Source organism: Primulina huaijiensis, chromosome 17, assembly GCF_012295235.1.
Source record: "Primulina huaijiensis isolate GDHJ02 chromosome 17, ASM1229523v2, whole genome shotgun sequence".
Classification (NCBI taxonomy): Eukaryota; Viridiplantae; Streptophyta; class Magnoliopsida; order Lamiales; family Gesneriaceae; genus Primulina; species Primulina huaijiensis.
This window is the reverse complement of record NC_133322.1, coordinates 1,391,226-1,415,617: the sequence shown is the minus strand read 5'-3', so window position 1 is coordinate 1,415,617 and position 24,392 is coordinate 1,391,226. Positions and strand designations below refer to the sequence as shown.

At 37.5% G+C, this 24,392-nt stretch overlaps 6 protein-coding genes across 7 annotated transcripts; 4 read left to right on the top strand and 2 right to left on the bottom strand.

The window, feature by feature from the left end:
* The first annotated feature begins 98 nt into the window (after positions 1-98).
* On the top strand, positions 99-2,735 carry LOC140962339 (UDP-D-xylose:L-fucose alpha-1,3-D-xylosyltransferase MGP4-like). Its single transcript, XM_073421206.1, has 4 exons — positions 99-590; positions 1,443-1,604; positions 1,788-2,003; positions 2,097-2,735. Exons 1-4 carry the CDS (start codon positions 102-104, stop codon positions 2,304-2,306), a joined length of 1,077 nt encoding a protein of 358 aa, XP_073277307.1. The 5' UTR covers positions 99-101; the 3' UTR covers positions 2,307-2,735.
* Positions 2,736-3,009: 274 nt separating this feature from the next.
* LOC140963379 (uncharacterized) lies at positions 3,010-5,005 on the top strand. The gene is made up of 2 exons (XM_073422681.1): positions 3,010-3,568; positions 4,204-5,005. The coding sequence occupies exons 1-2, from the start codon at positions 3,195-3,197 to the stop codon at positions 4,631-4,633; spliced, it is 804 nt and encodes a 267-aa protein (XP_073278782.1). The 5' UTR covers positions 3,010-3,194; the 3' UTR covers positions 4,634-5,005.
* Positions 5,006-5,766: 761 nt separating this feature from the next.
* On the top strand, positions 5,767-7,187 carry LOC140963529 (hevamine-A-like). The gene has a single exon (XM_073422887.1). The coding sequence runs from the start codon at positions 6,158-6,160 to the stop codon at positions 7,052-7,054; it is 897 nt and encodes a 298-aa protein (XP_073278988.1). The 5' UTR covers positions 5,767-6,157; the 3' UTR covers positions 7,055-7,187.
* Positions 7,188-7,890: 703 nt separating this feature from the next.
* LOC140962898 (golgin candidate 4-like) lies at positions 7,891-15,912 on the top strand. Its single transcript, XM_073421976.1, has 15 exons — positions 7,891-8,298; positions 9,524-9,622; positions 9,954-10,049; positions 10,594-10,728; positions 11,047-11,176; positions 11,259-11,323; positions 11,776-11,943; positions 12,077-12,190; positions 12,436-12,564; positions 12,697-12,993; positions 13,074-13,139; positions 13,359-13,561; positions 14,543-14,597; positions 14,849-15,031; positions 15,303-15,912. The coding sequence occupies exons 1-15, from the start codon at positions 8,077-8,079 to the stop codon at positions 15,612-15,614; spliced, it is 2,274 nt and encodes a 757-aa protein (XP_073278077.1). The 5' UTR covers positions 7,891-8,076; the 3' UTR covers positions 15,615-15,912.
* Positions 15,913-16,182: 270 nt separating this feature from the next.
* LOC140962405 (uncharacterized) lies at positions 16,183-18,990 on the bottom strand. Of its 2 annotated transcripts, none has more exons than XM_073421275.1 (6): positions 18,760-18,990; positions 18,368-18,433; positions 17,521-17,595; positions 17,097-17,223; positions 16,765-16,890; positions 16,183-16,671 (listed from the first exon to the last, which is right to left on the bottom strand). In XM_073421275.1, the coding sequence occupies exons 1-6, from the start codon at positions 18,915-18,917 to the stop codon at positions 16,528-16,530; spliced, it is 696 nt and encodes a 231-aa protein (XP_073277376.1). In that variant the 5' UTR covers positions 18,918-18,990; the 3' UTR covers positions 16,183-16,527. The 2 variants fall into 2 exon arrangements, with proteins under 2 accessions (XP_073277376.1, XP_073277378.1); XM_073421277.1 differs by having other exon boundaries at positions 16,183-16,622.
* A 3,558-nt stretch (positions 18,991-22,548) lies between these two features.
* LOC140962900 (WRKY transcription factor 22-like) lies at positions 22,549-24,309 on the bottom strand. Its single transcript, XM_073421979.1, has 3 exons — positions 23,605-24,309; positions 23,407-23,517; positions 22,549-23,272 (listed from the first exon to the last, which is right to left on the bottom strand). The coding sequence occupies exons 1-3, from the start codon at positions 24,003-24,005 to the stop codon at positions 22,798-22,800; spliced, it is 987 nt and encodes a 328-aa protein (XP_073278080.1). The 5' UTR covers positions 24,006-24,309; the 3' UTR covers positions 22,549-22,797.
* Positions 24,310-24,392: the final 83 nt, after the last annotated feature.

The following is a 24,392-nucleotide window of genomic DNA, read 5'->3' as shown; positions in this document are numbered from 1 at the left end:
GTGTCAGTGTGTGAACCACCCGTTCGGAGTTTGTCCATTCAAAGTTTCCACACTGTAGAAATATCAAATTTTATTGGAACGGAAGAGTACAAAACAGATAAATGTCATCACAATTTCTTCATCAAAGGCCGAATCAGAACACTTCTACGGATCGCCACCAATTATCCCCTCGATCCCTGCAAAATTACCATAAACCCATATCCTCTGCCCTTCTCAGCCGTCCCGCATTGCTCCTCCTCCTCGCTCTGCTGGTTGTTATCGGTGTACTATTCCCTTATATTCAGGCGCCATTTAGCTTTTTATCCTTGAATTCGAGCTCAAACTTGAAGTGGCATGACTACACCTTGGCCGATGCGGCGGCTCGAGTGGCAAAGGATAATACTTTGATCGTTTGTGCTGTGAGTGAGGCTTATTTGCCGTTCTTGAGCAATTGGTTGATTAGCATTGCGCGGCAGAGGCAGCAGGACAAGGTTTTAGTGATTGCGGAGGATTACGCTACTCTTTACAAGGTTAATGAGCGGTGGCCGGGGCATGCGGTTTTAGTGCCTCCTGCGTTGGATGCGGCGGCTGCACATAAGTTTGGGTCGGAGGTAGTTTATATGTATATATATTTTTGAGTGATTTGGAGATTGATACACTTTACCTTTTGTGGAATAGCTTGTGCATTATTTGTAGGATTAACATTGACAAGTGTCTAGTACACTATCAGCTATAGGCGCTTGTAGTTTTTGTATCCATGATCTTAAAATTGATACAGAATGCCGGTTACAATAAATATATTTTAAGGATTCTATCGTTGTCTTCAATTGGATAGTAATGTACTGATAGGTGTGATTTCTTGTTGTCCAGCAGTTGCTATTTGTAGTGGCCTAGTGCAACTTGCTAAGCTTAGGATGCTAATTACTGATCATCTTTTGAATCATATTTGAATGATTTGAATTTTCTTTATAGAATTTCGATGCTTTGAGACAGATGATATTTGATATGATGTTGCTTTTTGCACAATTTTTCTATTTTTAGCGCAAACAGTTGCTGATGTAATTCTGATATGGTTGGTTGGGAAATTCATTGTTCGTTTTATATGTGTATGGTTCGGTGAATCTTGGCTTGTCTTCAACCATTGAAGTATTAGTCACGAGTTGGTTTCAAATAAGTTTTTGTAAGGTTTGATTTAAGCAGCCAGTATTTTTGGACAAAGTTGTTCAAACATAGTAGCTGCGATCCTTTGTAAGATGTCTTTCTGATTTTTGGTAGAAAGTGAGTGCTAAAGAATAATTTTAACCTGTTGTATGGTGGACTGGATGGTGTAAATACTTCAAAGATGGATGCTATAGGATTGTTCTTGTAAGCCATTTTCCACCAATGTTTGTCTACTTCTTCTAGCAACTACCAGATGTGACAGTGCTTTCTTGTCGATAATCCCGGTTGATTTCATATTTCAGGGCTTCTTTAATTTTACCGCCCGAAGGCCCCGGCATCTGCTGCAAATTCTGGAGCTCGGCTATAATGTCATGTACAATGATGTGGACATGGTCTGGCTGGCAGATCCGTTTCCTTATCTGAAAGGCGAGCATGATGTGTATTTCACAGACGACATGGCTTATGTAAGTAAGCTAGAATTGATTATAAATTAAAATCATTTAATTTATTGCCAACCGATCTGTAACTCAAAGTCTGGTTCAATTGAAATCTAAAATATGATACTTAAAGAATTTGCTCTTCTCATGAATTTGTACTCCTGATTGAACGATAAAAGATCCATTTTTTTCTGTTCTTTGAAATGTCAGGTGAAGCCTGTGAATCACTCTCATGACTTGCCACCTCCAGGAAAAAAGGGCCGGACTTACATTTGCAGCTGCATGATCTATCTTCGCCCCACCAGTGGAGCAAAACTTGTCATGAATAAGTGGATCAAAGAACTTCAGGCTCAACCTTGGTCTAAAGCCAAGAAAGCTAACGACCAACCTGCCTTTAATTGGGCCCTGAATAAAACTGCTGAGCAGGTAGGCATATAATGGGATTTTCTGTCACAGCGCAAAATGGGTCATGTCCGCTGCTCATTTCACTTGTGCATTATATCTGTGATATCGCTTTAGGTGGACTTATACCTGCTTCCTCAACATGCTTTCCCTACTGGAGGTTTATATTTCAAGAACAAGACGTGGGTACAAGAAACCAAGGGGATGCATGTTATCATCCATAACAACTATATAGTTGGTTTTGAAAAGAAGACTAAACGATTCCAAGATTATGGCCTTTGGTTGGTGGATGATCATGCCTCTGAGTCTCCACTTGGCAGACTATAATGAGTTGGAGGGCTTTCCCTTCAACCTGAATCGATTATGTGAATAGTTTCACGGAACAAACACTCTTTTTCAATTTTGGAAATTGCGACTCCAAGTCAGAGGACTCATCAAACTCTGCGGTTCGTCAGTCAATCCGGCATGAGATTTATCTGATTTTGGTATTCATTCTTTTTTTGGTTGATGAGATTATACATTTTTCATCATTTCACTGTCGCTGGTGGAGCCCATAAATTTGGCATGTATGGTGGTGGTTGTCTGTGAACATGCACGAGTTTTGTGGTTTATGTTAAATGTAACCGAAACGTAAGTAATTTTGGACAAAAACTGTGCGTGCTGAATCCCCACTGCTAGTCATATACATGTCCATCTATTTGTGTGAAACACAACTTGAAACCAAAATTTTTATGATAATGTATATGAAGCACAAGACTCTTTTCTGCAACATCGAATCATCTCTGCGATTGGTCTGAATGGCATATTAATAAAAACATTAAAAAGAGGGAAAACAATATGAAATATATCTGTAAACAATAAACTAAACGGGTTTTATATTTAAATAATAATAATACAAAAATATATAAATTTTTACCAAAATATCAAATAATTTATTTTTATATGTTTTGTAATAAAGTGGTCCCCTGCTTTTAATTGTTCAATTTATTATAAAATCTTTGTTATTATGAATTATCCAAAAAAGCAAACTTATCCGCTACAAATTCTCCTCCTGGCCCATTTCCAAGAATGATTCGCCCCCCTTTTTCTCTCTCTTGCCGTCGGTATTTGCATCGAAGAATTATCCATTTTTAAAGCTTGAAGAGAAGAAAATGCCCATCTTTTGAAAATTATCGCACAAATTTGGATATATTTCCTTTACCCGATATATAAAGAATGGCGCTTCTAATCCCCTATCCGGAAATACTTTCATCACTTGGAATCAGACGAGAAAATCAGTCATCGATTGCTCAGAGTATCAAGGGTAGGAATTCTAGGATTAGGGTCTTTTCTAGTGTTAGGGATTTGGAAAAGGGTTCTGCTCAGACTTTGGATTTGAGGGGTAATTACGTGGATAGTGTCGGGTGGTTGCACGGAATTTTCTCCTCTCAGATAAAGCAGAGTGAAACCGCGCCTTTTCCTTCGAGGAAGAGTGAGGATGAGGAAGAGGAGAGGCGGAACTATTATGTCAATATGGGTTATGCTATTCGGACCCTCCGAGAGGAATTTCCGGAGCTTTTCCACAAAGAGCTCAGCTTTGATATCTACAGGTTTGACGTTAAAGAAACTTTTTCATGCCTTCTGTTTGAAAAAAAAATGCATAATCGAATAGTTTGTTACTCATGATGGCCATCTGTTTGCCTGTTCTCTAGTTTACTTTACCTTTGTTTATATTTTCGCTTCATTTATTGCTGATCCATACATTTGATTGAGTTGAAAGCTGTATGTGTTTTGTATAGATCAGTATTTTATGGCCAATTTGACTGATATGCGAAATTTTATTGATTAATGCATGATATCGAAGTAAAATTAAGGGAATGATTGGCTTTTAATTCCTTTGATTTAGGCGACTCAGTGGTTGGAAACTGATATGCAATAATTTTATATTCGTGTATCACTCCTGTCATGCAGCTTTGGGTGTTCGAGTACACTGGTGTGGATAAAGATTAATAATATAGAGAGTTTCCCCCACAAATTAAACACCAATATATACGGAGAAGACGTTTCATAAGTTTATTCTACTCGGAGTATATTAAAGGGCTTAGGATCGGAAATATGGATGTGTTTTTCTCAGCTATGATTTAATTCTGCTATATAATTTCATGAGACTTGTTACTCTCACTGTGAATGAGAAAGGACAAGATTAAACTTCTCTAATTCTTCATTCTTCTCCTTCATTGCATAGGGATGATATTGTGTTCAAAGATCCATACAACACTTTTGGTGGTATAGAAAACTACAAGTCAATCTTCTGGTCGTTGAGATTTTATGGAGGTATCCTTTTCAAAACCTTGTGGGTTGACATTGTAAGTGTCTGGCAGCCATCGGAGAACATGATAATGGTTCGTTGGATTGTTCATGGCATCCCACGAATTCCATGGGAGAGCCGTAGCCGGTTTGATGGGACCTCAGAGTACAAGCTCGACAAAAATGGGAAGATTTATGAGCACAGAGTTCACAATATTGCTCTAAATGGACCCCATAAATTTCAAGTGTTAGGAGTGGAGCAGATGATTCAGACAATAGGCTGCCCCTCGACACCAAAGCCCACTTATTTTGAATTTTCATCCGCCTCGATGAAAAAATGTGCTATTACTGAAATTTCCGGTGAATAAGTGTTGCTCTGAAAGATAATGAGAAACATAGAGCTTGTTTGCCTTATAGGAGTTTTTGTCAGCATTACAGTAGAAGAAACTGAAGTTTCCAACTTTCATCTTCTTGAGTGCTTATTCGAGCTGGGATCATACGGGACATCTTGTGCCTCTGTGGTAGATGTTGATCCGTGTGTTGATGGTGTCCTCCAGCTTATCTTGAGATGCCTTTCCAAAGCATCGTGCTCTGGGATTTCAATTTGTATCAAATTTTGTATGATGCTGACACGGTTCGAGTTTAAAAACTCGGGCATCTGTCAATAAATACTACGTAATGTAAATTTCCTGAATGGCGTATGAGCTGAGTAAATACTAAAGTCTTTCTGCCTTGGCTTATATCTTCTCAATAATGCATGTCTTGAGTGAAATAAATTATGAATTTCATGCTTTTAGGACATATATACTTTTAGCTTTCTAAATTTTTCACCCTTTCTTTTATAACGCGACATCAAAAGAAAATCCTGTGAATTTTGGATGCCACTGTTTTTAGTGTGTTTTTTTGGCTCTGTAAAGGTGTGCACCCAAGCTCTGAAACTTGACGAACGGACGCTTAGGGAGCACAAACCTTGGTGCATCCTGTGCCTTAATCAAAAACCTTTCTAAATACTTTCAAACACGGAGATTAAATTTCAAATGAAATGCATGCGTGATATTAATAATTCACTTTCGATAATAAACTAATGAATATTTGTTTAATAACTATAAATAGTTTACAAGGTACATATTTGAGTCATTTGACTAATGATTTTTCCCCGTATAATGTATTATACAATTATCCCTTAAAGATATCCTATATCACCATGGTCTGTGTCGGAGCACCACCTCTAAGCTCCACGATACCAAGCGCATCGGACTTCTAATAACCACGACCACGAACCCGGATAACTCGGTATAGTACGAGCATCTGATATATGTTTAGTAACAAGAACACTTAGCTTGTAGGCTTGTATATTCAAGAGCTCCTAATTTCATTTTCAAAAAAGTAAAATCAGGTTTGTATTGGATGGGCTAGTTCCTGTCAACCAATGCTTATCTAAATACCTCGCGTTCAAAATATTTAGCCGGCCTTTATTTTTTTTACAAAAAATTATTTGAGTTGATCAATGATCACGCGGTTAGATTGGCAAAATATTGAAGTCTGATAGCTGCTTTGGATATATGTTGAATGACTTGATATTATTTTAATCACAATCATTCAAATGGATTTAGATGTAAGAAAACAAACAGCAGCTAAAAGACACACGCACTTTTTTATAACACACAAAAGTTCAGCTTCTTTCTGAACTCCGTGTGCTTTAAAAATACGTGACCTTTCAGCCACGCGCACTACCAGAAAGGCACAAAATTATGTGACAAAATATCAGCTAATCATACATTAGCATATTCTAGATCTCTTGCACTATAAGAAGCATGCACTGCTACAACAGTTCTGCACCAGAGAAACTCAATTAATCTACTGAGTTTGAATCTAAAGATCGATATCTTTTTATGGCTTCCAAGAAATCTAATATTGCAACTTTTCTTGCACTACTGATGCCAATGCTGGTGGCAGGTTCGGAAGCCGGACGAATCGCGATATACTGGGGTCAAAACGGGAATGAAGGTACACTCGCTGATACCTGTGCCACTGGAAACTATGAATATGTGATCTTAGCTTTTCTTGCATCATTCGGAAACGGGCAGAAACCAATGATCAATCTTGCCGGCCATTGTGATCCGTACAGCAACGAATGCACGGCTTTAAGTTCGGATATTAAATCATGTCAAGCAAAAGGAATTAAAGTTCTGCTGTCTATGGGAGGAGGAGCCGGTGGATACTCCCTTGTTTCCTCTGAGGACGCGAGGCAGCTTGCTACATACATTTGGAACAACTTTTTAGGTGGAAAATCAAAGTCCCGGCCTCTTGGTGGGGCTGTTTTGGATGGAGTTGATTTCGATATCGAATCTGGAACAGGCCAACATTGGGATGAACTTGCTAGATATCTTTCAAGCTATAGCAAGAGAGTCAAGAAAGTGCACTTAACCGCAGCTCCACAGTGCCCGTTTCCTGATCAATGGGTTGGAGGAGCTTTGAAGACTGGCTTATTCGACTACGTTTGGGTTCAGTTTTACAATAATCCTCCTTGTCAATTCAATCCTCTAAATGCTACAAGTTTTCAAGAATCTTGGAAAATATGGACTTCTTCTATTCCTGCAACCAAGATCTTCTTGGGCTTACCTGCAGCACCTGATGCAGCTGGAACCGGATTCGTTCCTGTTTCCGATCTGATCTCGAAAGTGCTGCCCAAAATTAAAAGGTCTAAAAAGTATGGAGGAGTGATGCTTTGGTCCAAATACTATGATGATGAGAGTGGTTACAGCTCTTCTATCAAAAGCCATGTCTAGAAAATATATATATATATATATATATATATATGCATGTGTGCATCGCTGTGATCTTTTTTCATATATTGATATAAGGAGCTTATGTAATATAATTTAAAGTTTTCAGTGCATTTGTCTGTGCTTGTTGCTTGCATATCATCCATATTTTGTCTATTTTTTAAACTACGACCATATTATTTATTGTTTTGAATGTGCCACTCTTAAATAACTTAGACATTATTTGACTAATATGTTGTTAGCGGTCTCACGGTTGAATTAAACTTTTTAGATTTATACATATATATATATAGATGGACAATCATGTTCTTGAGTTAGTTTTATGTTGTAAAATAACATAGTTAGTTTTCTACTCCAATTATCATAAAATTTGAGCGATTTTGATACAAACTATTAAAGAATAATGCTATAGGTACAACCAATATATCGTTATAGCGATATTTACAACTATTATATCGCGAGATTTTACTGTTATATCTCGAGATTTTGTATTCAATATGTAATGAGATTTTGACAAATTGAATTTTTGCATTCAATTTTTTGTGTTGTACAAATTGATATACAAATATAGATGTATATGTAGCATCACTCAATAGTAAATCCAATCCATGTCATCTTAGAAAATCTGTCTATGAATCTTGGAAATTGAATGTTGGCCTCAAATAAGAAAAAAAGCGATTGTTGAACATTAATGGGCTGGAAACTTGAATAGAGCCCAATGCTTAAATTTGAGCCTGACCAGGGATTACGTCTTCATGCCCGTTCATTTTTTTTTCTTTTTCATTTATTTATTTATTTATTTTTCACGTAGGCGTTAGGCAACCTATTCGTTTCACATGTTAATTAATAGATCTACCGTAAGAATAAACCCCCAAATCTAATTCATTTTATTTTCTAAGTTTTTCTCTCTGTCAATCTTCACAATTCTCTGAGTTCGAATCCGAAACAATATTATCACCGAAAATATTCAGATATATATGCAAGAATAATATAGAAGGGCGTTTCGCCGTTTACAATTTGATGCCATGTGGAGTTCTGTAGCCACTTTAAAGGAAAGTTTGAGTAAAATTGCGCAAGATGTTCACGAGGAGGACGATGATGAGCTCTCCTTGTATACTCCTCCCCGGGATCGATTGGAAAATGACAATGGAGTTTATGGGCGGCGAATTTCTCGCAATTTTAATCGTTCGGGTTCGCCGATGCATTCGCCAATCACCAATGGCTTTGACTCCCCTTATGATCATGAGGTAATCACGAGTTATTTTGGGTTGTATTTGTTTTGATTTAGCGAGGTTGTGTTTTTTCTCTGACTATTTTTTAAAAATATTTTTAGTTGGGATTGTTTACTGTACTTTTTATTTTTCTTCTCCATCTAACAATTAATGTGATTTGAATTTTTTTTTTCTATGGGTGCAATATTCAGAGGTTGAGCGGGATTCTTAGACTTCTTAATTGAAGGATGTTTCACAAAGCTAAACATTTTTTTGTGTCCGATATATTGGGTGAGGTTTGCTTGTTTATGGCAATGTCTATCTATGCTAAAACCTACCATGATCTGGACATGAAGATCATGTTATCAAAATTCCTGAATATGATTTTCATTCGTGGTCTTTGAAAATTACTTTTCATTGCTTATTCCCTGGAAGAACTAGGATACAAGTTGTAGTTATGCACTTGAACATATGCATGCATATATGGTGGGCATTTTTTTTTATCTGACTGGATTTTTAGGACTTCTTATGCATTTACTAATTCAGCTGTGAACAAATATTTTTATAGAATCGCGGATTGTGGATTGGAATTCAGAAAGTCATAACATATTTTAGTGTCAGTGATTGTAAAACTGAAGTCTCGCTTTAGTCTAATTTATTCAGGTCGAAGTTATCAGCTCTTGCTTGTTGAAAGGTGCCAGTTCCTGATTTATTTTGTGTCCTAACTTCCGCATTCAAAACTGGTTTGATTAACTGGACATCTTTGCTGGTGATGAGGATTATTGTAATTTGTAACCACACATTTCAGTAAATCTGCCTGGTAATTGATGTGTTTAACTTGGCAATATTGCCATTTTCATGTCAGATGGCCATGAAACCAGTTGTTAATAGCTTAATCAGGTTTTTGAAACAGATGGCTTCTTTATTTTTACTATGGGTGGATTGTGCGTATGCATCTAGTGAGTAACTAATCTGATATAATATCCAAATAATAGGAAACATCGGTCTTAGTGCTGTTCCTAATCTAACCTGCATGGAATGATTTCAGATTTTTTTTCTAACAGATTATACTTTTACACAATATTTTTAGCCGGATTGTGATTAAATTTCGAGAGAGGTGGGGTGGGGGTGGGGGGATAGTTTTATTACTTTTGCCTTGAATTCTTCCGTTCATAAGGCTGGCTATATCGAGCAATTTTTAGTTTCATCCAGCTTATGGTGTGACCAGCTGTGCTCCTTGATACATTTTTTTCTCTCGCAGATTGAACGATACAAATCAGATATTAAAAGACTTAAGGAATCTGAGGCAGAAATCAAAGCTTTATCAGTTAATTATGCGGCTTTATTGAAGGAAAAAGAGGTTGTTTGTTTTCCCCTTACATTTATTCCCTCTTTCATTCACTTCTTTTGCTGAATAGGTTGAACTAACGGATTTTTATAAGAAATAAAAACCAAAGGATATCTTCCTTTCTATGGTACTTTCTGACTTTTAAAATCTAACTCTGGCCAAAACATTATTTTGTTGGATAAGTGCTGATGAGAAAAAATCTTAAGTGATTTTAGTTGGACAAATTGCAGTTAGCAGGTCCCACAATGTTTTTGAAATTTTTGGCATAAATTATCTCTGTTTTATCAGCAAATTTATAAACAGGATTTGTGGCGGCCTCTTATGCTGTGATCTTAAATTACAGGATCAGATTTCAAAGCTGACTGAAGAAAATGGCTCATTGAAACAAAATCTCCTTACGACAAACTCTGCTCTAAATGCAGCTAAAACTGTGCCTAAGGTACGCATAAAGGATTTAAGATGTTGGTTGAGACAGAAATATGTTAGTGGATTTGGATTTTGGTTTTAGATGAATGTAAAATAAGTTTTGGATTTAAATGTGTAATCTATATTGTTAATTATGAAATCTATATCCACTGTACACCTGTTAAGGATCCTAAATTCTCTGAAGCAGTGTATATACTTCAGTTCTAGCACACATTTTTAGGGTCAATTGTGAATTCAATTTGGTCATGGAAAGCAGTTCATGGAGTTTGAAATATAAGATTGATCACTTGGCAGAGGTGAGTGGAAGAGAGGCTGGCTGATGCTGATTTGGAAGAGGGGTATGGAATGTAGATGGTGAAGCTGATGCAAGTCTGACTTGTGTTTTAGTGATAAATATAATGCTTTGGACATTGGCTCCATTAGAATAAGTTGATGTAGATAAGGCCTTCTATTTGATAAACGGGATCGTATATATTATGTAGCAAATTTCTTGGTCTAAGCATATTTGGAAAAGGAAGATTTACCTTCTATAAGCTGATGTTTATGTAATTTTTCAGGGGAATGGCGATCTTTCTTCAAATCGCCATAATAAAGCTGCAGCAAAGATCCGTTCTGCTGGAAGCTCACAAACCAATGGTGTTGTCACAAAACAGGATGGACAAAGCAATGGAACCACTTCGACAGATGCAAAAGTAAGAGAAAAATGTTCTTTTCCAGATAGACAAGTATCAGTCTTTTCTGGGATTGATTGGCATCCGTTTTTCTATTCATGTAGAAGTCATTTTATTTCAGAGAAACGGCCGAAATCTTCACTTCACCCATATTCTGCCTTTTGTCTTAATTAAATGCATATGATTTTTTCTACATCGTTGTTTTCCATGCACGTGGAATTTAAACTGGAAGATTTTGTTCCTCGTAAAAAAAATTTTCCCTTTATACAATCGATAATTTCCACCATCCATCTTCCAACTGTGTGTGGACTTGATAATAGTTGTATTAATTCCTTCTAGGAACTCACAGATATGACGGAAGAAAATAGGGCAGTGGTGAAAGCAACTCATGAAACACAAATGAAACAACTGGTGACACAACTTGAGAAAGAACGCGACAAATTGGCAAGTTTGCAGTTAATGTTACAAGGTACTTTTAAACTCTTTCAAGCTCCAGCTCCGCTCCCATCTCAGCTTTCAATGTTTTGGTTGATTATTTAATCAATTCTCAGATGAGAAGAAGTTGAACGGGTCTTTTCAGCAAGATCTGATCTCATTAAAAAGGCAAAATGATGAAGTGAGTTCCTTAGTTGTTTTCTTCTTAATGGATAGCGATTGTGGTCACATGGCTCTTTCGAGTTAATTTATGTGTTATTTTAAGTCCGTTAATGCATCAACTGTTTGATACGTCTTGACTTATGATATAGTAATGCTATCTTAATGTTGCTTATAACTGGATGATATCTCATCATATATCCTTCTACTAGGTTTGTGTCTGTACATCAGGAAAAGGGAAAAATTATTTTAGTCTGTTTTTCCTACATATAAAATCGGTGTTCAACAGTATTTGTTGAAGTTATCCATGTTGGTAAATTTGGGGATTATTATGCTGGTGATACTGCTATACGATTATTTTTACGGAATCTACGTATCTGTATTAGGTCAGGCAGTTAAAACCATCAGAATTCTCCTTTTGCTCTTTTATGCCTCATACTTTGTAGTTGGGCTTGGTTAAATCCTCATCTACAGATGTCAAAAGAGTTGAACGACACACATGAAGAGCTGAACCGGAAGATATCAGATATAGAACGATTGAAAATGGAGTTGCATAGAAGTGACAGAGAAGAAACCAATGACACAGTAGAGAAATTGAAAACTGTCATTTCCTCTTTAGAGAATGAAAAGATTATTATAAAGGTCAATATCTTCTCATTTCTATTTTTTTTTTGTGTGTGTTCGATATACGTATAAGTGCCTATTTATGCTTCATGCGTGTATGAATTTATATATTCATATGCACCTTGGATTTAATATATTTTTTTCATGATAGAAAGAAAAAGATGAGTTAAAGGCTGCTTTGAAGGCAAATCATTCTTCTCTGTTGCACCAAAACATACCTGGTGATATAGACTCTTCAAACAAGCATCCCAGTAGCTCGAATGAGGTGGGTCATATTTTCCTTTTTCTGATGTTGATTATAAAATATTGTTTCCTATCAAAAAAAAAAAAAAGATTATGATATATTTTGCATTTTTCTTTTTAAGATTTGGCTCATAGCCCATACTTCATTCATTTAGCTCTCATTCTAGGGATTAGTATTTGAGCATTTACTTTCACCGCATTTCTCGTGATATGCATCCATACTCTTTAATATTTTTGCACTTTAGTCTAAGAGGTAATACACGGCAGGCATTTTCCCACAAGGAAGAAATAGTGCGATCTATGCAGAAGCTGGAGAAAGATTTAAATGAAACACGCCGAGAAAGGGATAAAACGGTAAAAGAATTGAGACGCCTTAAGCAGCACTTGCTGGAAAAGGTCTGACGCTGTTCTGCTTCTCTTTTTGGTGTTATGTTGTCTTAGCATCAAAATATCTATGATATAAGTGCTTATTTAAATTTGAGTTTGAGCGGTGCTTATTTAAATTTGAGTGATAAAAAATATCCACAGGAATCCGAGGAGTCAGAGAAGATGGATGAGGACAATAAAATCATTGTGGAACTGCGAGAAGCCAATGAATATCAAAGAGTTCAAATATTACAATTGGAGAAAGCTCTGAAGCAGGCAGTTGGAAGTCAGGAAGAAATTAAAATGTCCAATATTAATGAACTTAAGAAGTCTAAGGAAATTATAGACGAGCTTAATAGAAAATTGACTAGCTGTAGGAGCACTATAGATGCAAAGAATGTGGAAGTTCTGAACCTGCAAACTGCCCTTGGCCAGTATTATGCTGAAATTGAAGCTAAGGTCAAACTTTGTTTTCATGGTTGAAATTAGATGAGAAAGGCAAAGAATATGTGTATGAATTGTGCATACTTTCTGTTTAGGAACGTCTTCAGCAGGAGTTGTCCATGGCTAAAGAAGAATCAGCTCGACTTTCTGAGATGTTGAAGGTGTAATTTCTCAACTTCGTCACAGTTTTCGCCATCAGTGCACATGTATCGAAGCTTTTAAATAAATTTTTTAGTCGTGATGTATTTGATTAACTTTGAAGTTCGTCAGCTTTCTCATTCATGACCATGATCATGATCTGGCTGCTTGGCAAGATGCATGTCCTTTTATATTGTTTCCAATTCAATTTAAGCCCTCATTTTCCCTGTATCTGCTGTTAGGAAGCGCACCAACAAACAGAAGCATCAAAAAGGGGGAAGGAAGAGATATTAGGGAAGCTTTTGCAAGCTGAAAGAGCGGTTGAGGAAAGAAATAACAGAGTTAAGAAGCTTGAGGAGGATAATGACAAACTGCGGCGAGCTCTCGAGCAAAGCATGACAAGGCTAAACCGAATGTCTGTGGACTCTGATTTTCTTGTTGACAGGTGAGCAACTTGATATTTTCATTTATTTTTATTCTAGGTGGACCAAATATGATCATTCTTTGTGATGCAGTATCTCTAGTCACGAATGTGTTTTATAGTGTCGCTCTAAAAGCTATCCATGTTAGTGTCACTGGAAGGACCATTAACCCAATTTGACTTCACTACCTGGTGGTCATCTGTATCATATAATACCTTCACGTCTAAGAAATTCAATCCCCAAGGCCTAAAAAATTTGTGTAATCTTCAGTTTTCCATAGTTCTTAGGCTACGTTCATCCTCTGTAGACATTGTCAACTGCTCACCCCGACACACTTCCCCAACAAAAAAAAATTCCCCAAACACATTTTTTTTCCAAAAAAAGCGAGTCTCGAAAGTTGTTGGAAGCTTCTGAATATGTCTTTTTGATAAATTGGGAAACAAGGTACCGGGGTTATCAACTAGCAAGCTGGTGGTGTCATATTTGTGTATCCTGGCAATAACATTTCCAATCTCATCCAGAATAAATTTTAACATGTTCTCTGAACTGTACCCGAACAGTTTAGCATGTAAACTGCCTCTGGGTTCTAGTATCATCAATGTTTAGATGTAGGGCCTCTACCATATGAACTTGTGCACTCCATCTAGATCTACAATGCACCAAAGTGAACTTCCTTGTACTATATTGTTTTCGTTAAAGAAAATAGGAGATCGGTGGAAATATTGGTGCTCACTTTTTCTGCTTGTCTTGCCAACTGCCCTCCCCTCCCTGATTGTTCAAATTTGAGAGCATGTTTTGACTATTATGTGCCTCTAAAATGATCTTGTTTGTATTATGCTGTCAGTGTTTATATATATTTACTTTTAAGACAGTAATGGATTTCCAGTTTCATTATCATATGATATTTGAACTTGAATTAACACTGGTGATATAAATTCTAAAAAGTTTTGTATGAACTTTCCTTTGATTGGAAATAAGGAACATAACAAATGATCTTATTGCAGGCGCATTGTAATTAAATTACTGGTGACATATTTCCAGAGAAATCACAGCAAAGAGGTACAGTAACTGATCTGGAGGATGTAGAAAGCTTAACTAGGAACTAAAGCTACTTAAAAATCATCATCAGTATTTCTAGTAATCCTGTTCTAGCTCTGTTAAGAATCATTAATACCTAATCAAACATTCATCTGAAAGCTCATACCCTTCTCATTCCATATGTCGAATATCTTATTGACAGTTTATATAATGCATGAGCAAGAAGTACCCGTCTGCCATCCGCGGTAATCTGTACTTACCCATTGTTTCAGGTTCTCGATCTAATGGTTCGCATGCTGGGATTTTCTGATGAAGACAAGCAAAGGATAGGCATTGCTCAGCAAGGAGCTGGCAAAGGTGTAGTCCGGGGTGTGCTGGGTCTTCCTAGTCGACTAGTTGGGGGCATCTTGGGTGGCAGCTCTGCTGAAGCTTCTACTGCAATGTCAGACGACCAGGTCTTTCTCACCACTCCTTTCTCTAAATTCTCGTGTGGTTTTTTATTCTCCTTTTGATACAGGTTCGCATCCCTGTATAGTTTGCCTTCTCAACTTCCAAATTTGGTCGATAGGGATAACGAAAACAAATTACATTCCCCACTCCATTCCATCCAAAAAACTAGACTTCATAGCTTTCTAGTGAACATGGATTACTTCATTTAACGAATGCTGGATTCTCCATTATTCTTCCACCAAATTTCTAAAATAATATCTGGATACTTTTATTCAGTCATTCGCAGATCTATGGGTGGATTTTCTACTTAAAGAAAATGAAGAAAAAGAAAAAAGGGAGACTAACAATGAATCGGAGCGAGATCAACACGAAGGAAGTCCCAAAGCCACACACACAAATTTACATCTACCCAATTATAATAGAGGGAATTCCTCCACTCTGTCAAATACGGCAAGACCAAGCTCTTACATCAACCAAAACCAAGTGCTCCCTTCGTTTCATGGAAATTTCTTGCATCGCGAACCTTCTTCTGATTCAGAGTTTTCTACTGTTCCTCTAACCTCATCAGAAACAATTTTCAGAACTTAAAAATACCACCGAGGTATTAATAATGAATGGAATTGTGACTGTAAATACTCAAAAAAAAGTATAGATTTTTGTTAATACCCTTTGGGTAGCCATATTTTGTTCTTTCGATTCTTTAGACCGATCTGTTGGATTAAAGAGAATGCATTCCTATGTAAGTCAGTCACTTAGGCACTGTATATTCTGATTAGTAATTGCTGGCAACTGCTGGATAAGACATTTGAAGTGGACTCTTGTCGCTTTGAACCGTTGTAAGGAACAAAATTTTTATGTGTTTAAGAATTTAACGTTGTCAAACTTTGTACAAATTGGTATTTGATTTTCACGTGCTTGAAGTAATTTCGTTTATAGTCTCGCCAATGCTTATTAACTATTCAAAATTTCATGATTCCTAGTCAAAGTACAATCTAAGGCAGTTTATAGTTTACCAGCTCAAAATTTCCTGCCGATTCGGAAGCTTGAATTTGTCATAGATTACTTAAATAAAAGATATGCATAGATACAGCTCTTGTTCGTACACGCCGTCAATCAAAAAACATCATGACCAAAACTTAAAACTTCATATATGGCAACTAGAAAAGGCCTTGCAAATATTATTGAATTCGAAAGGGGAAGCAGCAGCATTAATAGAAAGAACCAAAACATAGGATAAATTTATCATATTTAACGAAACAACTACGTACGTAGCCTTGAAAGTGGGGCTCCTCGTCAGGCCTCGGAATTAACTACTTCTGCGTGCATTCTTTCTTCTGCCTAAAAATCCTAAAGTCCGCTTACAAAAATTTTTCAACTCTTGAGTTTCACAACCATCTATATGAAATACAGGATTGAGACTGGATAAATATGCAGTCACACTGCATCGGTAATCGATTTCAAGAAGTAAATCGAACCCCACGGTAGTGAAAGGCAAAATGCATCAGCTGATTATCATCTTGTTAAGGTATTCGGCATGCACCGGAAAATAATTTAGTAGTTCATCCTTTGTCACCCAGACAAAATCTTCGCATTTTCCTATATTTAACTTGTTTGTAGCAATCACTTGAGATTTAAAAAAGAATCGCTGCCAAGGTTGTAGGAAATATCAAACAAGAGAACTTACATAATGCTAAATAAGTCTATGTCTAGAGCAGTCTTCGTTTAAACAGGACATTACCTTAAGAGAAGGAGTGTCCTGATTATTCTCCGGAGGTTGTATGATCATATGCCCCATTGGAGCATTTCCAACAAAATATGTATGGGAAAGATCTCCTAGCACAGATTTTAAGGCAGATTCTGCACACTGCAAACATTTGGATTATGTTAACCTTTTCCCCTTGGCACAAATGAGAAAACTTGACAACCAAAATAATCCCTTAGCTACTATTTTTTTGAATATTTTTTCACCCTATTCCTCAATTAATAAAATGATTTGTAATTTGTTCCTCAAATCAAATCATCTAACCCAAACTCAGCCAGCATATAGTTCATAGTTGCAAGCCAAATTACCCTGCGTAGTGTCTGTTCAGACTCATAAACCTTTTCAGGAAAATGCCAGACAGGATTCCCCGTAGAACCATTGGCAGTACCATAAAGGAGAAGATAGAGTCTCTGATCAAGTGCTCTTTGCAGTGACCTACATGAAAATAGTTCGTTTTCATTAATAAATGGTATATGGGCATAAAAAGTTGATAACACAAATGAAACTTCTCAGTATGCTTTTATACCAAGAGCTATGCATTTCTCTAATACAAAAACATGCAGATAAAAGATTTGATCATCGTGGTATTGAGTTGCAATGTTGCATGGTAACTTGATCCGAGAATCAGAATGAAAATTATTTCATGAAAACGGAATAAAATGAAAGGTTTAAGTTCATGTTCCCAAAAAAATAAAAAAGAACTGATTGTCAAATAATAAACTACAAATATACCTTTTATCATTATTTTCGTCAGCCTCAGTGATCCGTGAAGCTGGTGTATAGTCAATTTGATAATCTCCTTTTCCCCTGTATATAAGCATTATTATCACAAATAAAAAACCTCACAGAGAATACTAGAGAGAATAACTGAATTAACCACATCCGAATTTGATAAAGAAATAATGCTTCAGGCAAAACCATGATTATTTCATTGCATTTTTTCAGCCAGATATACATGAAAATTATAGAGTAATCTAAAAAACAGTAGAAGAAAAGACTAGGGATATGAAGATGCTTATATGATGGCGTATCCGAGAGGCACAAGTTAACTAACCAAAAAGGAATGAAATAACGAACTAGGCAGAGGAAGGCCAATCAAATAGTTTTCGGTGCATGATAACGGGTTACATGAGTCAAACATATGATAGGCAGAAAATTTGGATCACATTACAGCATAGGTTTCTTTCCACTTTCCATAATTCTCTGGAGAAATATAAAAACATTATCATAGATCCCCGATTTAACAATAGCTATTGACTATGATTAATCAAAATCAATAGATGTTCCACTTCACTATGAATAGAGATATGGAATTTATGCATACAACTGTGTCCCTAAATGCTCAGGTTGGCAGGGTAACATATCGTATCAGATGGTTAAACTTTTATGCAGAGGGAATGCCACAGCCGACAAGAGATACAGTGGGTTACTTCCTGTCTGTTAATACTAAGAGCATACACATTCTAGCATACTAGTCATCAAGGCACATAGGAAGAGATGTCACAAATGTACAAAGCATTTGTTAATAGACACGGACACGAACCAATCAAAAAGTAAAAGAAAAGGAAAAAAGGGTTACCTGGCATCAGATTTTTTCAAGAAAGCTTCAGGGTATTCCCGAAGATATTGCTGTCTCCATCGGAACCTGGACATGTATCCAAGATATCACAAACTAATGAAGAAAACAACCATTTTTTTTAAAAAAAAAAATCATACATAAGCCCAAAAAAAATATGCTCATGTTTGCTGATTCGAAAAATATTCAATATCCTATTGCTCATTTCTCCCAAAAAAAAAAAAAAAAAAAAGAAGCAACGCATTCATTTATCTTCCCCGACTCCAGTCCAAATAAAATGAAAAGGGACAAAGTTCCATATAGGGCATCTCCCCAAATAGTTCAACGCATTTCCTGAAATCGCATCCTTTGCTCAAAATTTAAAAGAGATCGCGAGGTATAAAAAAAAGGCTCACGAGAATTCTTGAAATGCATAGACAACGGGGTCGATTTTGGGAATGACAACCGGAAGCCTCTCAAACAGCACAGACGCTACGATCTTCTCATCGCCACTCTTGGAACAAAACCCTCGATTTCTTGTCAGCAGCTTCCCATACGATGTCGTTCTCTGCATCTTCCACACCGCCAGCAGAGGAAGTCGGAGCTAAATTTTGGTCTTTATCGTTGTAGAAGATGGACCGTAATCTCAAGTAATGGGCTTCTATAGCGGTGATTGTAGGAAAATTGACGAGGCCCATTATCTTCTTTAATGGGCCTACTCTTGCTGTGATTGTAGGCGGAAAAGATAAGGCCCCATAATCTCGAGTAATAGGCCTCTATATGCATTGATTATAGGCCTCAAATGAAGGCCCATAATCTCAAGAAATGGGTCTTGCTTTTAAGTCCAAATGATGAAAAGCCATAATCTTTAGTAATGGACCTCTGTTGTATTGATTGTAAGCCCAAAGTAGAAGACACATAATCTCGAGTAATGGGTCTCTGCTTGCATTGATTGTAGGCCCAAATAATGACCATTATCTCATGTACTGTCTGCTTGTATTGATTGTGGTCTCAAATAAGATGGTCCATACTATCCAGTAGTTGGTCTCTACTTATATGACCAAATTAGAAGGCCAATAATCTCGCGTAATGGGCCTCAGTCAAATGAGGACATAATATTAATAATGGGTATCTTCTTGTTGGCCCAAATTAAAACGCTCATAATTTTGAGTAACACTGAGTTAGGCCCAAAAGATAAGGCCCATAAACTTGATTAATGGACCTCTGCTTGCAGTAATTTATGAAACGGGTGTAGTTTATTATCCCAGAAACCGCCATGAGACTTTCCGCCGGCGCGTTCGACGAATCTTTCTGCGGATCCCCACCAATCGCCTCCGCTACCGGTGCCAGATGCCTCCTTTCCCATCTCGCAACTACTCCCTCTCCTTCAGACTACTGATCTCAATGACTGGTCCTCCAACCCTAACCTCCCCACTATTCTCTCCTCTCTATCTCCCGTCTCACTTCTCAATCTCACCAGACAGTTTCCCGATTACCAAAAGCAATCAACTTCTTCAACCACCTCTCAACGATGTCTTTTCAACCAGGATCCCTTTCCTTCGCATTCCAAGCGCTCCTGGAGCATGCAATGCGTGAGAATCCAAAGTTCCCCTCCAAGCTTTTCCAGCTTTCCAGAGAACAGAATGTTCCTCTTTCCATCAACGCGGTCTCCCTCCTCGTCAAGTTCTTTGGAAAGGCTAGAATGCTTGAGGAATTGGTCATGGTATTCGATTCCATGGATCCCGGATAAAAAAACACCAACTTGTTCAATATAGTTATTGATGGGTATTTGAAATGTGATCGGGTGGGTGAAGCTTTAAGCTTCTCAAAGAAATGCTGGAACGATATTCGAGTATTCCATCAGATGCCAATACATAGAATATCGTTTTATCCTCCATTTTGAAGAGGGTTGTTGCAGATGAGGAAATTTGTCGCCTTGTTTTTCGGTTTTGGTGAACATGGCATTTTTCCCGATAGTTTCTGCCGTAAGCAAATTATGTCATGTCAGAGTGGGAAGTGTGCTAAGGCTTGGGTGGTGCTGCACAAGGTAATAAACATGGGGTGCGATGTTGGGACCGTTTCTTGCAATGTCCTTTTGACGGGGTTGGGGAAAGAGCAGGATTATGCAAAAATGAATTTGTTTATGAAGGAGATGCAAAAGAAGGGGATCAGACCCGATGTTGTGACGATTGCTATCATTTCATCATTTATGTAGATTTTGGAGGGTGGGTGGTGCATTGGAATTGTTTGATAAGATTAGAGGTGGAGAACTCAGCATTGAACCCGATTCAGTTACCTTTAACATATTAATTGGTGTATTATGTAAAGTGGGGAGGCAAGAGGAGAGTTTAAAGTTGATGGGGAGGATGATGTTGGAGGACAAGTGCCCACCATATACCATTATCTATAATTCCTTGATTGATGGATTGTATAAAGCGGGTAAACTTGAAAGGGGTCGTGAACTGTTTGAGCAAATGAATGAGGCCAGTGTTGGAGCCAAATGTCAGTACACTCAATACTTTACTGGATGTGATGTGTAAAATGGTAGCGTTAGAGGTGCAATGGAATTTTTCAGACATGGAAGAGAAGGGCTTAAAAGGGAATCCAATTACTTACACTATCTTGATATGTGGCCTTTTGCGGTGCTAATAACATTGACAAGGCGATGAAGCTCTTCAATGAAATGCAAGGAAATAGCTGCTCTCCAGATGCCATTGAGTACTAAAGCTTGATATTTGGTCTTAGGCAGGCTGGAAAGAATTGTGTTTTAGTGAGTGGAAGTGTTTTGTTACATTTGAATCTCAAACCCGAGATCCAGTCTCGATCTAGCATGACTATAAGCCATTGACATAAAGAACTGTGTATTTTGGGTGATGTTTAATGTAACATTGAACATTTTCATATCTGCTTGAACTCAATTGAATATTTATTGCAATCGAGAGATTTGTAAATTATATATAATGTATATTGTTTGATAATTTTTTTATATATCTTAATTTTACCACATTTTCACTTCAATAAGATGCATACATTTGATAACTAATGCTGTGAAATCTTTTATCATTGCCAATTTTCCACATATTTTATTGTTAAGCCTAAAACTGGATTTTGGTCGTTCACAACGCAGGACACCCGTATTAGAATGGATGCCGTAAGCGCATTGCGTTTCTTCTCTCTGATATGCCCGGTTACTGTAACAGGTGTGTTATCTTTCTAAAGCTGCAATTTTATGACTTCATTGTTGAAACTTGAAATGCTCAATTGATTAAATTAGGCCCGTGCGAATTTCTTCTTTTCTTTTTCCACGTCATGGAGATTGTCGAGAAACTAGCAACTGATCCATACTGAACTACAACTCTTCGAATCACTTCTCCTATCCCGTCGAAGCCTGTCCAGAATTAGATTGATGCAGTTCCAAGATGTAAACATTTCCATTGATTGTAGTAATTTTGGGAGCCACTGATATTTTTTTGACAAATACAAATTTAATACGAACCCATGAAGTAAAGTCCTAAACATCAGTCAGAGCCCAGAAAGCAAGAATGAAAAGGGGTGTCAAAATTCATTTTCCTATTCTTAATACAGGACGTCTCATATCGAAACTACCAGCATCCAACACATTGACCCCTGTTGCCCACTTTGTGATTGGACAAACCGTCGATCATAGCCAAGAGAATCACTTTCGAAGACGTTTAGGCGGTTTAGCTCATCTGATTCTCTTTGTTGTTGTACTCTTACGGTTTTAGATAGCCTTGGGCATGCCAGAGCTATGAAGCTGACCATCGGGCAGATGTATTCCGCCAAAATTAAAAGCTTTCCACTGTTTTTACCCAATTTTCGTGGATATTTAAACTTTTAAACTGTTTTTGCCCAATTTTCTTGAATATTTAAACTTTATCCGTTCAAATTTGAAGAATAATAATGTGCTACTTATATTGCTGTATTATAGCTTAAATCAGAAGTCTCGATCACCCTGCTACTTTGTGCCTAAATTTGAAGTGCAGCACACAGTAGAAGAATCGCCATGGAAGAATAAGACAAGCCCACAACATATTTAATGTCAGATGTAATACATTTGTACCATGGATTCCTCTAGAAACTAGGAACATTTTGATTTAGCTTAAATACTTAGTTTAGATCACGTTGGAAACCACCGAGAAAATTAGCAGGCTCCCAAAAGGAAATGAAAAGTTAGAACTAAGCAATTGATTAAAATGATGCCGGATCTTTAATATTTCATTATATATCATTATCGTACAGCAAGAGACAGGAGAATCAACTCTTTTTTCCTCTACAAGGCTCTTCGTGATTGAGATTCTATGCCTTACTCATCAACATAATATATTATGTTGATTCAAGATTCTTTACAAGGAATAGCTACAATAGTTGTCTTGTGCCTACAAAATTAAAGAAAAGTGAGTGACAAGAAAAGCATCTATGCACTTTTTGTCAGGTCAACCCCCACCGGCGGCGGTAGTAGTTGGATGGGTGGCAAGCCAAGGAAACTGAAAGTTCGCCGGGAAGTGATCCGAGAAGCAATTGTCAGTCACGGGTCCAACGATAAAATCCTCCAAACCCACAAAGAAATCATCTTCCAATGCTATGTTTGAGACTTTAAACTCGCTGTCATCGTCATCACGTTCAGCCAAGTCCTCTCTATCGTCTCTTCTGCTCTCCAGATTTTCCGTGGCCGGCGAGTTGGGATTCACCGGAGACATAACTGGAGATGATGTGTTCTTGCTGGGATCTTCAGAACTTGGGGTGGTCGGCTTCTGACGCGCGCTGCCGGCGAGTGAGTTCCGTTGAGTTGGCAGGGGATGGTTGTGCTCCGCCGTGTAGGTGACTATGAACATTCCAGGGTCCGATCTGTTTCTCTCCACTTGTTTCCGGGCCATACAATCCTTTAAGGTACTGCATTTGTAATAACCCCTGTTTTGCACAACAAATTCTATGAGAAATTTACATTCACTTCGCTATCATAAAGGTGTGAACAGATGGTTATTTATCATTTTGCTCTTGTTTGACAGAAGGAACGTATCTTGGAAAAAGGTGAAGTGCCACACCTTGGATAAGGGGAGCCTTTGATGGGTTTTTGCCCATATTTTCTCCAAGACCACGTATCAGAAGATAAACTCTCAGCGGATACATGGCAGACCCTCTTCAAATTATTCTTCCTGTCAAGTTACATATCAAAAAAATTTAGCAATTGAAACTTCTCACTCCGACAATTTGAGAAACATTTTAACTGATAAATTAATTACCTTCTTTTTGACCTTGGGGTGGGATTATTTGGTTTGAAGACATTGGGAAAGGAGGAGAAAGACTGCTTCTTTTGCCTAACAACTTGCAAACTCTGCTGTTGCTCTGCTGATTGATCTTGCAATCCTCCAAGAACAGGGAGAGGTGAAATTGGTGAACTATGATGAGCAAACACTGCTTGTGGAGGCTGCGGTTTAGGGAAGAAAGGCTTGTAAAGATCTTGTAACTCATGTACCAAGTTTTCTTTGCTGGGTTCAATCATATCTTGGAAGCCTGTGGAGCAAAAGTTGTGATTTTGATGAAAGGTGCTGAAAACTTGAGCACAAGAAGCTTTGGCGTCGGCGGCGGCGGCGGCGGATGAGCAGCCCCTGACAACCGCCTGTAGATCCCAATCATCCTCCATTTCTTTGTTTTTCTTACAAAGCTATATAAAAAAACAAAGGAAGGCGCTGACTTTTTGAGATAGAGAGAGAAGGGAGAAGATTTAAGTGCTTGGATATGAGTGGAAAATGGAAAGTATGGTGGTTTTGTTTTTATAGAGAGAGAGGGAAAGTGATAATGCTGTGCCGGTTTTACAGAGAGAGAGGGAAATTTACACGGTCCAGATTTGCTTATCTAGAAGATGGCGAGCCCTACCATCTTTTCGCGTTCAGACACTTGAGGGAAACCGGTTTTGCTTAGCGGTTCGTGGTTGACTTTTGAAAATGTCAAAGCCAAAAAGTCAACGCGATGTTTTTTCAACTTTCATATGGTATTAAATTATTTGAATTTGATGTCGTTGGTCGTTTTG